Consider the following 14,994-nt stretch of genomic DNA (forward strand, 5'->3'; position numbering starts at 1 on the left):
TGTGCATACAGGTGAAGGTTGAGTGCCTCCTTTGCTCTTTCTGATTCCAGGTGGTTGTTTTTAAGTTCTGTATTTATCTGCATCCAAAACTAGGGTTCCAAATGCTCCCCCCTCCCCAAGTTATTTGATGCTAGAAGTCGAGTGGGGGCCAGGGGGTCGTCTTAAATTCAGAGTCCTCTTCCTTTCAGGTAAATACAGGTATAACCTCTACTTAACCGGTATTTTTAAAAGGGGGTCATCTTAAATTCAGAGTCCTCTTTTGGCTGGGCACATATGGTATTAAATATTTATCTCTGCTTTGCATTAGCATGCTGAAGACAGCCAAAGCAATCAAGATGCCATAAAGCACTTGTATCAAATTAAATCAAAATGATAAGAACCATACTAAGTATCTTATAAGAGCAAAGCATAATAACTTGTCAGGAAATGGTGGGCTGGCCCTCTGTTCAGCTGCTGGTGGTTGAGGATGTTGACAAGTCATAGTAGGAATGGGCCAAATGGACCAGTCTTTGACCCTCATTGATCTACAGGCAGTTGGTGATGTCAGGGCCATAACTCATGATAAATTAAATGAAATAATTCATCACTGAAGGCCATCATTGGGTTGGGTCCAAAGAATGGCGAGTGGAAGGCAAGAAGCTGCTGGCAGATGCTTGTGCAAAAGCTTACTGAGAGGTTTATATAGTGCCATGTTATAAATCTGTGGTGTGACCACACCTAGAACACTGTGTACGGTTCTGAGCACTCACTGTGCCTTTAAAAGGGCGATATAGGGCTGGGAAAGGTGCAGGGAAGGGCAACCAAAATGGTCAAATGGCTGGAGCAACTCCCCTCTGGGGAAAGAGAACAATGTTTGGGCCTTTTTAGTTTAGAAAGAAGGTGAGAAACTGGGGACATGATAGACTTGTATGAAATGATGCATTGTGAGGTTCAAGTGGCTAGAGAGGTCCCCCTGTCATAGGAGGCTTCCTATGATCCTACTCTTTCGTGAATGTGTTTGATATACTGTGTTTGTCCGTTTCAAGACAAGGTTAATAATTTGTACTATACCTTTTTTGATTCACCTTTGTAACAGTTGCGGTTAAAGTGAGTAAATATAAACCCCTGGCAGTCGTACGGGAGCCTTACAGTGGCTCTTAATTTACCCCCCTAAGTCAGAATCCGCCTCTAAAGGGAAAACCCACTTCTCTTTTAGGAGATCCTTTTATCTGTGAGTGTGTGTGATATTATATAAATAAAGTGAGTAATTACATCTTTTAACTGGAACGCAAGCAGTATCTGCAGCTCCTGCTGATTTTTAGCGGGGAAGCCGGTGGACTCGAAACCTCCCAGGATTAGGTTTAATGGGCTGAAATTGCTTTTTGTATTTTAAAATCAAAACAGTGCTCCTCATGCACAGCCCACTTACATTTCTAACAACACAGTGCACCCTTATTAAAACGGAGCCTGAAAAAGCAGAAGGCTTAATTAAAGGTGCGCGAGCCGCAAACTGCAGGCGGAGAACAGTGCCTCTGTGGCAGGGTCTAGAGCAGATGTTCCGAAACATCCCCCATCATCCCCTGCCACAGTGGCCGAAGGACTATATCTCCCACCATCCCCAGGTGGTGTTTGTGCTATGGATAGTGTTCTCTTCAGCCACGGTGGCAGAGGTGATAGCATTGTTGCACTTGCTTTCTATGCCTTATTGCTATTTATCCCTACCCTCCAACAATTAGGGGGAAATTGCTGTCTGTTTTGCACAGAGTAAAGCATTAGGGTCAAGATTAGGGTAACTGTGAACACTTTATTGCACTCTCTCCATGGAGTAATCTTGGGAGGACACTTCTGCCAGTCTTCATTTCCATTCCTCTGACAACATCAATAAAATTGCACAGTAGCTTTTCTGTTTTGAAACCTTTTAAAAAGCGTGTAAAGCACCCTTGCACATTTAGCCTCCGCAGGCCCGATGGTCAGGGCAATACGACCCTGCAAACATGCTGCAAGTCATGCAATGCGATGGCCTCTTCTCCATCTCTAGGGGCACAGGCCTTCTCAAAAATCACAGTGAGCATCTGTGTCCCCCCAGCTGGCTCCTACACGGAAAGGGCGGGCTCATCCTACAGCTGGCTTAACAAGTAGGAAGGGGAGGAGCTAATGAGCACGAGTTGTGCACACTCTGAACCTGCCAAATCCGGTTACTGAGATTCTCCACCCGACATTTTACCAAGATGTTCCTCCCGACTTCCAAATCTCGGAGACAGATGTTGGTAAAATGTTGGGTGGAGCATCTCAGTAAGCCGCTTTCGGTGGGTTCAGTCCACTCACCTGCCATGAGTGTGCATGCTCCTTGCGCTCGCCGGTGCCTGTCCTTCCTACTTGGTAAGTGCTTGGAGGTGGTTGTCTGAACCTGCCCAAACACTTGGGAGTTTACTTGGATCAGCATTGGTAGGATCCAGCCCCAGATTTCCCCTTGCTTGCTGGAAAACATGACTGTAGGCCATGCTTTAACTTTTGAGAGAGAGAGAGAGAGAGAGAGAGAGAGAAGAACACTTTTAATTATTTCCCATGCCACTGGCCATTCAAAACTCGAGTTCGGGTCTCTCCCTGTGCCCTTCGTGTGGGTTGGAAGCCGATGGCATTTCCCCAGGGTTCAGCCCAGGCTCTCTGTTGAAGCCGCTGTCCATCCCAGCCTCGTCCATGCAGAGTCGCTCTCTCCCTGCCAGTGGAGGCGTGCCAGGAAGGCGGGGGCCCCCTCGAGCTCCGCTTGGAATTCAGCAGAAATGTGTTTACTGCCTGGGAGCACCCGCTTGCTTGTTTGGAGTTGTCTTCTCCGGCAGGCTGGTATGACGAGAGTGCCTTGATACCGGCTCGTGCCTCAGATGTCACAACAATCTGCTCATTAGAGTCAACATGTCAAGTAATCAGGAGTGCGGAATAACTAGGCTCTGAGTGATGCGACGGCAGCAGCAAGGTGGCGGTGGGAACTCACAGAGAGGGAAGGGGATGAAATGCATGTTTGGAAGAGGAAGGCAGGCGAGAGGAGGGACCCCCACCATCTGCCGCCTGCAGGAGGAGGAAGAAGATCAGGCAGAGGTCCCCAACCTGTGGTCCGCCAGATGTTGCTGAACTCCAACTCCCATCATCCCCAGCCACTATAAACTGTTGCTGGGAATGATGGGAGTTGTTGTCCAGCAACATGTGGAGGACCCTGGGCTGGGGACCTCTGCGCTAGGGCAAGGGCATTGTGTGACTCCGCCTGCCTCCGCTGCCCACCCAGGAATTCTCTTTGGCCTCTGCGGTTTGCAAACAAATCCACCCTCTTCGGGTAGTAGGGCCCCGGGTTTTATAGCAGAGTACGACATAGTCCAAGTGGAAAGCAGCTTCCCTAAGAATCAGTTTTAAGAGCAAGTTTCTAGTCCTTGTCGTCCCACCTGCCAAGATGGCCATTGGATACCGTGCTGCCCATGTGCAGCTGCTTTCCGAGTCAGACATTTAGCCCATCTAACTCAGTGCAGTCTGCACTGACGGGCAGCGGCTTTCCACAGGCCATCGTTTCCCCCTAGCCCTGCACCCTGATTTCCTTTAAACGGATAGTCGAGGATTGGGTCAGGAGCCCTTCTTCATGGCAGCCATGTGTTCTGCCCCTGAGCGTCAGTCCCCTTTTTAGCTTCTAGAGAAGTCAGCATTCTTGCCACTCACCCATTTTGCTACGTAGGTGAAGGCACAGATGCAGTCCTTTGATGGGCCTTTCTTTCAGGCTTGCCCTCTCTTGCTGTAGCTGGCACTAGAGGCTGGCATTCTCCACTGAGTCTGGTACATTGTTGGTGCCAAAGGGACCTTGGTGCCGGCTCCTTCCAGGGCCACCTCAGCCATCCAAGCCAGCCGGCTTTGTGGAAGTCCCCATGGAGCATCTTCAGCACGGGTAATGCTGAATGGGGTCCTGACCGTTGTAAACCAATGTACCTCTTCTGCCACATACGTTCAGGACCCCAAAGAGATTGTGTGTCTGTGTGCATGTGTGCATATGCACACAGATTTAAGTGTTACCGTTAGGGAGATGGGCTGTTAGCAGTTACTGGCGCTCATCCCATTAAGTTACTCATAAGCGGTGTTCTTGAAATTAATGGGACAAACCTATTGGTCCTGTTAATTTCAGTGGGAGCACTCGGTGCTAATTTCCAGGCGCTTCTCAGACTGAGGGGAGGGGCACGCTGAGCTTCAGCACATAGTCGGCCACTCAGGAGCAGAGGGGGAGGATCTCCTCCCTCTGATCCTCCAATGGGGAACCAATAGCACAGCTGCAGCATGGGAGGCAGGAGCCTTCTAGCACTCTGTGGGGTACTAGCACCCCCTGTTGGGAGCTCCTGGCTTCAAAGCAAGAGACAGAATTCATTCCGGAGTGTAATGCCAGTTGCCGACAAAGTCTAGGCTAGGCTGAGTAGTCCCTTGTGAACTAAGACATTAATGTCTTACCATTCAACCCACTGAAATATCTCCTCCTTTTCCTCCTTAACAGCTTTGTCCACTATTAACTTCCAGAAGCTGGAGCTGGGTACCATGTTCTATCTTGACTCTGTGCAGGTAAGGAAGAGGCCGTGCCGAGGGAAGGCCTACCTTTCCAACATCCCGGGAAGCCAGGGGTTCGTAACCTGGGCCTGAGGGACTCTACTTTGTTTCAGGCGGTCCGTGAGGAATTAAGTATATAATTGAAAGTAGCTTCCCCAAAACCTCATTTGTAATGAAATATGGTGTGTCCTTTCTTTTCCTTGAATTTTAACACTGTCTTCACTATTGATAGCAGACACCAGAGTGGAATTAACTATCCTACAAACTTATTTTTTCTCCAATTTTTGCTGGAGCTGTATGAAAATATGTATGGGGGTGAGGGTCCATGGGTAATACTTGAGGATTTGGGGGCTGTGTAGGCACAAAGAGGTTTAAGAATCCCTCTTAGTCTCCTATATCATGCTAACTTTAGACATTAAGCTCCAGGCACCCACATTTTGCCTTGGTCTTTCAGCTTGACTTTGGCTTGGGAAGGCATGCTTCCGGGCAGAAATTCAGCAGGTGTGGCTTCCTGAATCGCTTGCTTACACATACACCTGATGAACTTTGACCGGATGCATCTCTAAAAGGCACGATGCCCCCACTCCAAATGCCACCTACCATAGTAACTGCCCAAGGAGAAACTCTACATTGTTTTGGTCTAGGACAAAACCCAGTTAACCTCAACCATAGAATCCAGCATGTCCAAGATCTGCAGCCCTTCTTCATTCACTCCTGAGTTCCCTGGGTAGCAGCGAGAGGCCCAGCCATGTCCCTGTTAGGGCCACGCAGGAGAAATGCTCACAGCTGGAGAGCAGGCTGTCTGCACTAGGCTGGCTTTGTCACAAAACCACCGGCAAGGTGTGATTGAAATGATCAGTCGGGTCTGCAGCACAGGCTCTGAGTTTGTCCATCCTTACATATTTGAATGGCTGATCGTTTCTTTTCTCATAGTGAGCAATCAGTTCAGCAATTAAAGGATACCAGGCTTGAGGGGGGCGGGGGGCAGGGCATTACAGTGGAGGAGAGCTGGACTTGTGACTGCAAGCATGACTTCTCCCCTTGCCTAAGCAGGGTCTACCCTGGTTTGCACTGGAATGGGAGACTACATGTGAGCACTAAGATACTCCCCTTAGGGGATGTAAACGGTAGGTCAGCAGTAGAGCATCTGCCTGGTGGCAGAAGGTCCCAGCTTCTCAGGTCAAGAGGATCATGGGCTGAAGCTGTAAACTTGTGGCTGGAATCACTTATAGTTTCGCCCAGCGGCTCACAGAGTCACTGCCCTATCTATAGGGCTCTTGGTGTGACCAGCACCAGACACCTGTGACCCCATCCACGCTGAAACCTCTGGTGAGCCCCATCCCAGCCCTATGCAGCACGCACCCAACTTTGGGAATTCACAATCGCAAAATCTCTCAGTGGGTGAAGCATCTGCACACTGCATGCAGAATTAGCCAGATTCCGTCCCTGGCGTCTCAGCTAGATCTCTGCCTGAGGCCAGAAAGAGCTGCTGTCTCTCGGGGTAGACAGTAGCGGGCTGGACGAGTCAGTGGTCTGTCTTGATAGGAGGCAGCTTCATAAGATATCACGCCTGGCCTACATTTTGGGGCCGAGAGGCAGATACGTGCTTTCCAGCTCTGATCTGTTCCGCTTCTTTGCCTTTCAACAGCGCAACAAGCCAACACTGGTGATGGAGTACTGGACTGGATGGTTTGATAGCTGGGGAGGCCCCCATTATATCTTTGATGCTGACGGTGAGTCACTGGTCTGCTTTGCTTGCTGGTTCTCTCACCCTTAGGAACGCAAGAAAAGCCCTGCTGGATCAGGCCAAGGCCCTCTCAGAGTTCCCTCCTGCTTCATGCAGTGGCCAACCAGGCACACTCAGGAAGGTCACAAGTGGGGCGAAGAGAGCAACCGCCCCTTGCTTGGTGCACCCTAGCACCTGCTCTTTGGGGCATGCCACCTCTGGTCCTGATGGAAGGCTATAGCCACCAAGGTTCCTAGCCATTGATAGCCCTGTCCTCCTTGAATCTGCCTAATCCCCTTCTAAAACTGTCTAGATTGGTGGCCATCGCCCCACCAGCAAACCCCACAGTTGTGTTAAGCCTTCCCAGCACCACCCCCTGCCCAGGATAAATGTCTAAAAATGAAGTGGCGTTCCTCTTTGCCGCCCATCCCGCCACATTCCAGGAAAGCCGCTTCATCACTTAACGGTTGAGAAGTCATTGGGAAGCCACTTCCGTCAAACAGCTCACTGCTATAGGTCAGGATAAATGTGTTAATAACATCAGTTAGAACGTAAGGACTGAAGACATAAGTGGATGTTGGAACTGGGGCAAGTTGGTGCTTTTTACAAAAAGGAAATTGATTGGTTGTTTGGTGGTATGAATTATTTCCACCAAGTAACCCCTAAATGCCGAATGCAAAGGCAATGGAAGTCACTGGATGAGAGTTATTACTAGGCATAAATGGGACCCCATTGAGGTCTGGTGTTGCAAAGGGAAATCTCTGCTCAAGACGTCTCCTGCAACGCCTGTTCTGTAACTGCGTGTCACAGCAACTCCCAGCTCTGAGGCTCTCGGAAATTTTTCCTTTCCTGCGCAGATATGGTGAACACCGTTGAGAAAGTCCTCAAGATGGGAGCATCCATCAACCTCTACATGTTCCACGGTGGGACAAACTTCGGCTTTATGAACGGAGCTGTGCATTTTGGCGACTACAAGGCAGACGTCACCAGCTACGGTAAGATTCTGTTGCCTGATGCGAGCACAAGTGTAGGGGGCTGGAATGCGGCAGACACCAGCGCCGTCCCATCTGGCAGATCAAAGAGACAGGATCATTCCCAAGCAAGTCAATCAGGAGGAGGGTGGCCGTCTACCATGGCGCTGGGGCTCATATTTATTTTTCTTTATTTATTTATTTATTTGATTTATATACCGCCCTTCCAAAAATGGCTCAGGGTGGTTCATATGAAGAACCACAACAAGGTTTTTGGAAAAGAGCTCTCCCTAGACCCCTTGATAGATTGATAAAGGGAATGGGGTGCAAAGCTGTACCCTGCGTATGTACCTTGTGCAGATCAAGAGCTCTGAGTGAAGCTCAGTTCAAGGGGAAGCCTCTAGGCCCATAGCTATGGGGGGGGGACCCCCCAGGAGTCATTCCCTCCTGCCCTGATCTGAAATACAGTGGAGTACATTCAGTATTTCAAAACGTGTAAACTCCTTGGCTGATGTCCTGACTAACACAGCGTGGGTGTTCCTAACATCAGCACCCTTGCCTTTGCTAGCCTGTTTTTGGACTGCAGCTCCCATAATTCCCAGCCACAGGAGCCATTAGCCAGGGATTCTGGGAGTTGTAGGCCAAGGTCTGCAGGAGGGCCGAAGTTGAGCAGGCCTGCAGGATGAACCAATGTCCTGACTGGGTATTAGGCAACTTCGTACGTTCAGCTTTTTCTCTGCAACGCTGAGAATGAAAAAGCGTCCACTTGCTACCAATCTAAATGCAGCCGTAGCTCAGTGGTATAGCATCTGCTTTCCAAGCAGAAGGTCCCTGAAACCTTGGAGAGCCGCTGCCAGTCGGTGTAGGCGATGCTGAGCTAGACGGACCAAGGCTCTGACTCAGTATACAGCAGCGTCCTATGTCCCTCCTGTCTCCAGTCGCCAACTTTCAAACCAGACCCTTGGTTTTTGTCCCTGAGTGGGGAACTCACTGCCATTTATCAGCGGAGAGTCCCTCCTCATGGTCCCACGTTTTTCTCCCCTCTGGCTGATGCATCCTTCTTTTCCAGACTACGACGCCGTGCTGACCGAGGCCGGAGATTACACCTCCAAGTTCTTCAAGCTGCGCCAGCTTTTCACGACGCTTGTGGGTAATTACAGGCGCCCAGGAGAGGCCTCTCTCCGTCGACTTCTAAGGACCGGCCAGGCCCACGGGAGCCGAGCCTGGGAACTGGGCTCCCTGGTGTGTGCACCCGTCTCCTGCTGCTCCCCGTGTGGCTGCAGCCCGTCGATTAGCTGGGAGCGTTTTCTGACGCGCAAGGAAGGGGGCCAGGGAAGGGCGTCTTGTTATGGAAATGGGCTTTCAGCTGACTTCACAGCAGTCGGGGAGGTGCACACGCTAATAGCAGCATCTCTCTGCCAGGGGAGGGTTCCACGCCAGCAGACTTAAAACCAATGCAAATTGGAAAACACAGCAACACTTGCATATTTTCTCTCTCTCTCTCTTTTTCTGAGGCTCTCATCCGCGAGACATGTGCCAGTCATTATTTTCCCCACCACTCCCAGTCTGTGGGCGTTTAAGGACATAAGAACGGCCCTGCTGGATCAGGCCAAAGGCCCATCCTGTCTCACACTGTGGCCACCCAGGTGCATCTGGGACACCCACAAGCGAGGGGGAAGCGGGCAAGCACCCCCACTCCTTGATTACCCTTAGCACCTGCTGTTCAGGGGAAAGCCCCCTACCCCTGATGCAATGGCTAGTAAGCCTGGGCCACCCTCTCCACCATGCATTTTCTAATCCCCTTTTAAAACAATCTGTGTTGGTGGCCATCACCACATCTGGCAGCAGACAATTCCATAGTTTAACTACACAGTAGCCTAGTCCATACAATCGTTCAAATCTTGGGTTAATGTGGGTTACCAACATTAGTGTGATTGTATGAACCCATGCAAGGTGGTTTATGGCCTGAGATGAATCTGAGATTCTCACCTTGGCATGGGTTCACACAATGACACTGATGTCAGTAACCCACATTAAATCTAAATTCAGATGATTGTGTAATGAAGTACTTCCTTTTGTCTACCTTCAATTTCTTTTGAAGATTTGGGTTGTAGGCAGAACTGGGGCCCAAAGACAGGCGCTTGGTAACACAGAACATTTTGTATTCATTTTTGTGAGTGCTAAATTTTGGGGGTTGTGTTTTTCCTACTTGTGAGCACATATGCTGTTTTGATGCTGACCAGCATCCTTTTGTTTTCCTGACTGCTTGTTATTTCCCTTTTTAGTCCTCTCTGCCCTCACTACCCTCTGCCTCATTTGCCCTCACTGTCCTTCAATCGCATTGGCTATACTGACTGATGTGATTTTGGCAATTATTGCAAAACTACAGGTGCAAGTGTGTGAGGTAATGATGTCACAGCTGCCACGTGGGTTGTTGCAACCAATCAAATTAAGCTGCTGTGAGGGCAAAGAAGGCCATGGAGAGTGAAGGCAAAGAAGAAGGGAAAACGGCAATGAGAAGACATAGTAGCCAGGGAATCAAAAAGATTCTGAACAGCATTGAAACAACACAAAGGTTGGATGAGGCGTTTTGGTGTTTTTTAGCAGTCATTATCTGGATGTATCAAATATGCTGCTTTCAAAGCTGGTCTTGCAAGGTGAGAATATTTTGGGCCGCCTACTCTCAAGAGGCCACTCTTGATCTGGCGTCTGAACTAAATGCACTATTTTCTTCTGCCTTGTTTTTAAAGATAAACCTCTGCCCGTGCCTCCTGTGATTTCAAATAAGGCCTCCTACGGGGCGATCCTGATGCAGCAACATTTCTCCCTGTGGGACGTGATGTCATTGCTCTTGGAGGTAGGCACTTAGCTCATCCAAAGGGGGTAGTTTTTAGATGTTGCTGATATGAGATGAGCTAACGCAGAACCTTTCCCCACATGGTAGATTCAGAGGTCATTCGCACCACCTTTGGGGCAGAGGAGGGCTGGTCAACTGGAGTCGTTGCACCAGGATTGCCCTGATATGCAGGGTCCTTGCAGTCGGCTCCACGGGGCTAGCGGATCCTGGTTACCTTTTTAACCAGGATCCTTGTGATTGTGCGAACCCAGCCTATTAAGGGAGTTCCATATGTCCACATATTCCAGCAGGACTCTCATGTTTTCTGCTTCACAGCCCATAAAGCTGGAGCAGCCCATTAACATGGAGAATCTGCAGGTGAACGACGGCAATGGACAGTCCTACGGGTATGTCCTCTACGAGACAGTCTTGCCTGGTGGAGGGCAGCTGTACTCCCACGATCACGTCCGGGACAGAGCACAGGTGAAGCATGTCGTTGAATCGGGAGGATTGCTGATCCCGGGCGGGGGCGGAAACGAAGTTGCTAACTCTGCCTTAGCTAGCCACGTAACTGTAAGGTCACCCTGGATCAACATGGTCTCTTGGAGTAAGGATTTATTACCTTTTTAAACTGCCCTCCTTTCTAGGACCTCAGGGCAACGGAGTCTCTCCTACCTGTCCCTTTGCTAAGCAGGGTCCACCCTGGTTTTCATTTGGATGGGAGACTACATGTGTGAGCACTATAAGATGTTCCCCATAGGGGATTTTGCTTTCATGTGGAAGGTTCCAAGATCCTCCCTGGCATCTCCAAGGCAGGGCTGAGAGAGACTCAGCCTCATAACCTCATAATAAATTTACTAGATTGGACCAAGGAACATCTAGTCTAGCATTTCCTTTCCAGCAGTGGTCAGCCAGATGTCTCTGGGAAGTCATAATTAGGGTTCATAAAGATGTCCCTCCCCTGTAGTTTGCCACCCGTTTCAGGCCTTCACAGATCTACTGCTTCTGATCATGGAGGTTCCATTTTGGTACCCTGCCGAACTGCTGTGGGTAGATTTATCCACGGTGAATTTGTCTGCATCCATTTAAAAGCCATTTTCGGCTCCTGACGTTCCTAGGGGCCTACTTTGAAAAACCATTTAGGCTCCTCACCGGTTTTTAAAGAAATATTTTGAAGGATATAATTTGATGATTCGGAGGAATATGTGGAAGTTAAAAAATATTTCCCTTTTTACCTGACAGTTGATGGATGTTGCCATTCAAATATAGCCATTTATGCTGGATAATCTGTATTCTTTATTACTACTTTTTTTTGGTCTAAGTGTGGTTCAAATGATTATAATGATAAGCTTATGCTTGAACTTGGGAAGATTCCCCAGCAATCCCATTTCCCACTAGGCAGTACTGCTCTTCTTCTCTTCTCTCTCCTTCTCTAATCCTCTGGCTTTTTGTGATTGCAAATGAGACTCTGGCTCTTTCTCTCCTGCAGGTGTTTATAAATACTTGGCACATTGGCTATCTTGATTACACCGTGCAGGAACTGACAATTCCTGATGGACAGGTAAACAGTTGGGGAGCACAGCATTAGTTACAGGCAGAATCGCTGCTCACCCCTTTTCTGAAATGCATTCATTCATTTATTCATTCGATTTATATACTGTTCTCGGGGCACCCTGAAATGTGCCCTGCTGCCAGGGGAGGAGATCTGGTCTTACGGTAGTGATCAGGAATTGTCCCCTTTGCTAAGTGGTGTCTGGCCTGGTTTGCATTTGGATGGGTGACTACATATCAGCACTGTCTTATGGCAAAGACCATAGCCCAGTGGTAGAACATCTCCCCTTTCCCATATTTCTGTGCACCTCCGGATCTGCTTCTAATTCTAATTGTTCCTTACAGGGATACAGGCTACTCCGACTGCTAGTAGAGAACTGCGGGCGAGTCAATTATGGGCTTCTACTCAATGACCAGCGGAAAGGTGGGACTGTGTGATTCCACCCCCACCCACCCACCCCCTCCGCCCCCTTAACAGGATCATTCATGAAGCATTTTCAACTTGCTGATAGTCTTGCAATGCATTTTTCCGCCCAGAAACAAATACTCACAAATACTCATTTCTTTATTATATTTGAGACAGATAAAATTCTGCACTCAGACAATCCTGATTCTGTGCCAGGAAAAGCGGAATTCCGCAACCTGACATGGACACTCGTACAAACCTTTAGAGAAACTCCACGCTCTTGATTTGCGCAGTTGATTCTGGTTTTGCTGGTCTTGGATGAGGAGGGGCAAGAAGCTAAGCAGGGTATTCCAGTGCTGCCCTCCCCATCACAGGAAATCCTATTCAAGCACCCTCCCGCTCTGAGATTTCAATAGGCATGGCCCCACCCACTTGCCTCTGTCAAGAACACTAAGTGCTAGAACATGCTTTTAAAGACGAGTATATACTAATGCATTATTGTCTTAAACACACCCTTGCTCCAAGGAGCTCAAGGTGTCATCCATGTACATTTGGATGCATTTGAGTCAGCAAAGTGCGACACCTTTTCTCCCCATCACTTTGATGCCCTCGCCTAACGCTTTGGTCAATGCCGTAGCTTTGCAGCCAGCTGTGAAAAACTGAGACGTGGGAGGACAGCAGCCTGCACAGAGCCGCTCGCTCCGTGATGTTGGTACAGCTTGTGTTGTGATGCCTGGTTGGTGTGATCTCCATGATGGCTGCTTTTGCTCTCACGTTCCTTGCCCTAACTGCTTTCTGCAAGGCTCTTCTTGGTCGGCGGCTTCTCTCTTGGCGTGTATTTTGGGTGCTGTGGGTTGACCTGAGCTGGTGTGTGGTGGAGCCTTTCTCAAGTCAGTGTTGGTCAGTGGTTCCTGTTCCAGGTTGGAAACCAGGGAATTTTAGTTTGGTTCTTCTCTGTCCCAGCCTGAACATAAGAACAGCCCTGCTGGATCAGGCCCAAGGAGGCCCATCTAGTCCAGCATCCTGTTTCACATAGTGGCCCAACAGATGCCGCTGGAAGCCTACAGGCAAGAGCTGAGGGCCTGCCCTCTCCCCTGCTGTTACTCCCCTGCCACTGGTACTCAGAGGCATCCTGCCTTTGAGGCTGGAGGTGGCCTATAGCCCTCTGACTAGTAGCCATTGATAGACCTCTCCTCCATGAAGTTATCCAGAACCCTCTTAAAGCCATCCAGGCTGTTGGCTGTCACCGCATCTTGTGGCAGAGAATTCCACAAGTTGATTATGCGTTATGTGAAAAAGTACCTCCACTTGCTGGTCCTAAATTTCCTGGCAACCATTTTCATGAGATGACCTCTGGTTCTAGTGTTATGTGAGAGGGAGAAGAGTTTCTCTCTGTCTCTCTGTCTTTTTCCACACCATGCATGATTTTATAGACCTCTATCATGTCTCCCTGCAGTCGTCTTTTTTTCTAAACTAAAAAGCCCCAGGTGTTGTAGCCTTGCCTCATAAGAAAGGTGCTCTAGGCCCCTGATCATCTTGGTTGCCCTCTTCTGAATCTTTTCCAGTTCTACAATGTCCTTTTTTAGATGTAGTGACCAGAATTGTACGCAGTACTCTAGGTGTGGCTGCACCATAGACTTGTATAAGGGCATTATAATATTAGCAGTTTTATTTTCAATCCCCTTCCTAATGATCCCTAGCATGGAATTGGCCTTTTCCACAGCAGCCGTACATTGGGTTGACACTTTCAATGAGCTGTCCACCACGACCCCAAGATCCCTCTCCTGGTCAGTCACCGCGTATACTTGAAGCTTTGATGAGTGGTTTGCAGACATCCCTTTTTGCCTTCATTTCCCTGGCCTGTGGTGTTGGGCATCCTTCTCCCATGCCCAGATCTCTTCTGAAACTAATTCAGGCTGCAGAGGGGCTTAGACACTCTAGGCTGAGAGCCCCAACATGTATGTATGTTGTTTTTAATTCAACTTTTGGTTTAATTTTTAAAAATCTGATCAAAGCTTGGTATAATAAAATAAATAAATAAACTGTTCTCAGATGATTCACACATGCAGGGGGAATGCCTATCCTCAGATGGCACTTGTCACCTGTTTTGCCAAATACTTGTATTAAAAACATTTTTTTAAAAAAAATCCACTTCTCAGTTAATTAGAGGCACTTATTTTTAGCCAATTAAAAGGTTTTTTAAATCAGCAAATCCGACTGATGAATCCTTTAAATGCTGCAGCCCTACAATGTTAAAATGCTAGCCATTTGATCTGCTGGTTTTTTAAAAAGGCAAAATCCCATGTACCAAAGCCACCCTGGGAAATAAAAATCGAATTTATGTGCCAGCAGTAATGTGCCAGGTGGGGAGAGTAAAAGGCAGTTTGGAGTTCAGTTTGCTGGGCTGTTAATGCCGAGGCTGGAGCGAAAGAGCGCCTGAATGAGGCAGGCATGAGCCCCCACTCTAAATTTGCAGCAATGCTCAGGCTTATATGGGCCCCGATTCCCCCACTGTTTCCAGCAACTCGCCATTCCCTGGGCTCCCAAAGGTGATCGATCAACCTTGCTGTGTCTCCGCTCAGCACCAGCTCTTTTTTTTCCCCCCCCTCTCTCTCTTTCAGGCTTAATTGGCGACATCTTTATCAACAAGACCGCCTTGCGGAATTTCAAGATTTACAGCCTGGAGATGGATCTCGGCTTCATGGACAGGTTTGTGGGGTGGTTTGTTTTTTCTAGCCGCGGTTTGTTTCCCTCGTTGGCAGCAAATGCATTTGGCCGAGCTGCAAAACCTCGTTAGCAGCGCCACCTGCCAGGAGGCTGGCTTTTGGCAACGGACCAGGCTGACAAATGCCCACCAAATGGTAGCTCCAGAGAAAGCATGTGGGGGCACAGCAGCAACCTCTTCCCAGTCCCTGTATTTCTGGTCCTTTCCCATTCTCCTTTAAGCTGATAGGTTGGC

General features: G+C 48.8%; 1 protein-coding gene across 1 annotated transcript in view; it reads left to right on the forward strand.

Moving 5' to 3' along the window:
• Positions 1-14,994, forward strand: part of GLB1L2 (galactosidase beta 1 like 2) — a 48,324-nt gene that overhangs the window by 21,150 nt on the left and 12,180 nt on the right. The window contains exons 8-16 of the mRNA XM_053269297.1: positions 4,496-4,560; positions 6,194-6,278; positions 7,129-7,266; positions 8,312-8,392; positions 9,993-10,099; positions 10,415-10,561; positions 11,568-11,639; positions 11,975-12,053; positions 14,657-14,744. Of these exons, the coding sequence (XP_053125272.1) occupies positions 4,496-4,560; positions 6,194-6,278; positions 7,129-7,266; positions 8,312-8,392; positions 9,993-10,099; positions 10,415-10,561; positions 11,568-11,639; positions 11,975-12,053; positions 14,657-14,744 (862 nt within the window). The remainder of the gene's footprint in view (positions 1-4,495; positions 4,561-6,193; positions 6,279-7,128; positions 7,267-8,311; positions 8,393-9,992; positions 10,100-10,414; positions 10,562-11,567; positions 11,640-11,974; positions 12,054-14,656; positions 14,745-14,994) is intronic.

The sequence above is a fragment of the Hemicordylus capensis genome, chromosome 8 (assembly GCF_027244095.1).
Source record: "Hemicordylus capensis ecotype Gifberg chromosome 8, rHemCap1.1.pri, whole genome shotgun sequence".
Taxonomy (NCBI): domain Eukaryota; kingdom Metazoa; phylum Chordata; class Lepidosauria; order Squamata; family Cordylidae; genus Hemicordylus; species Hemicordylus capensis.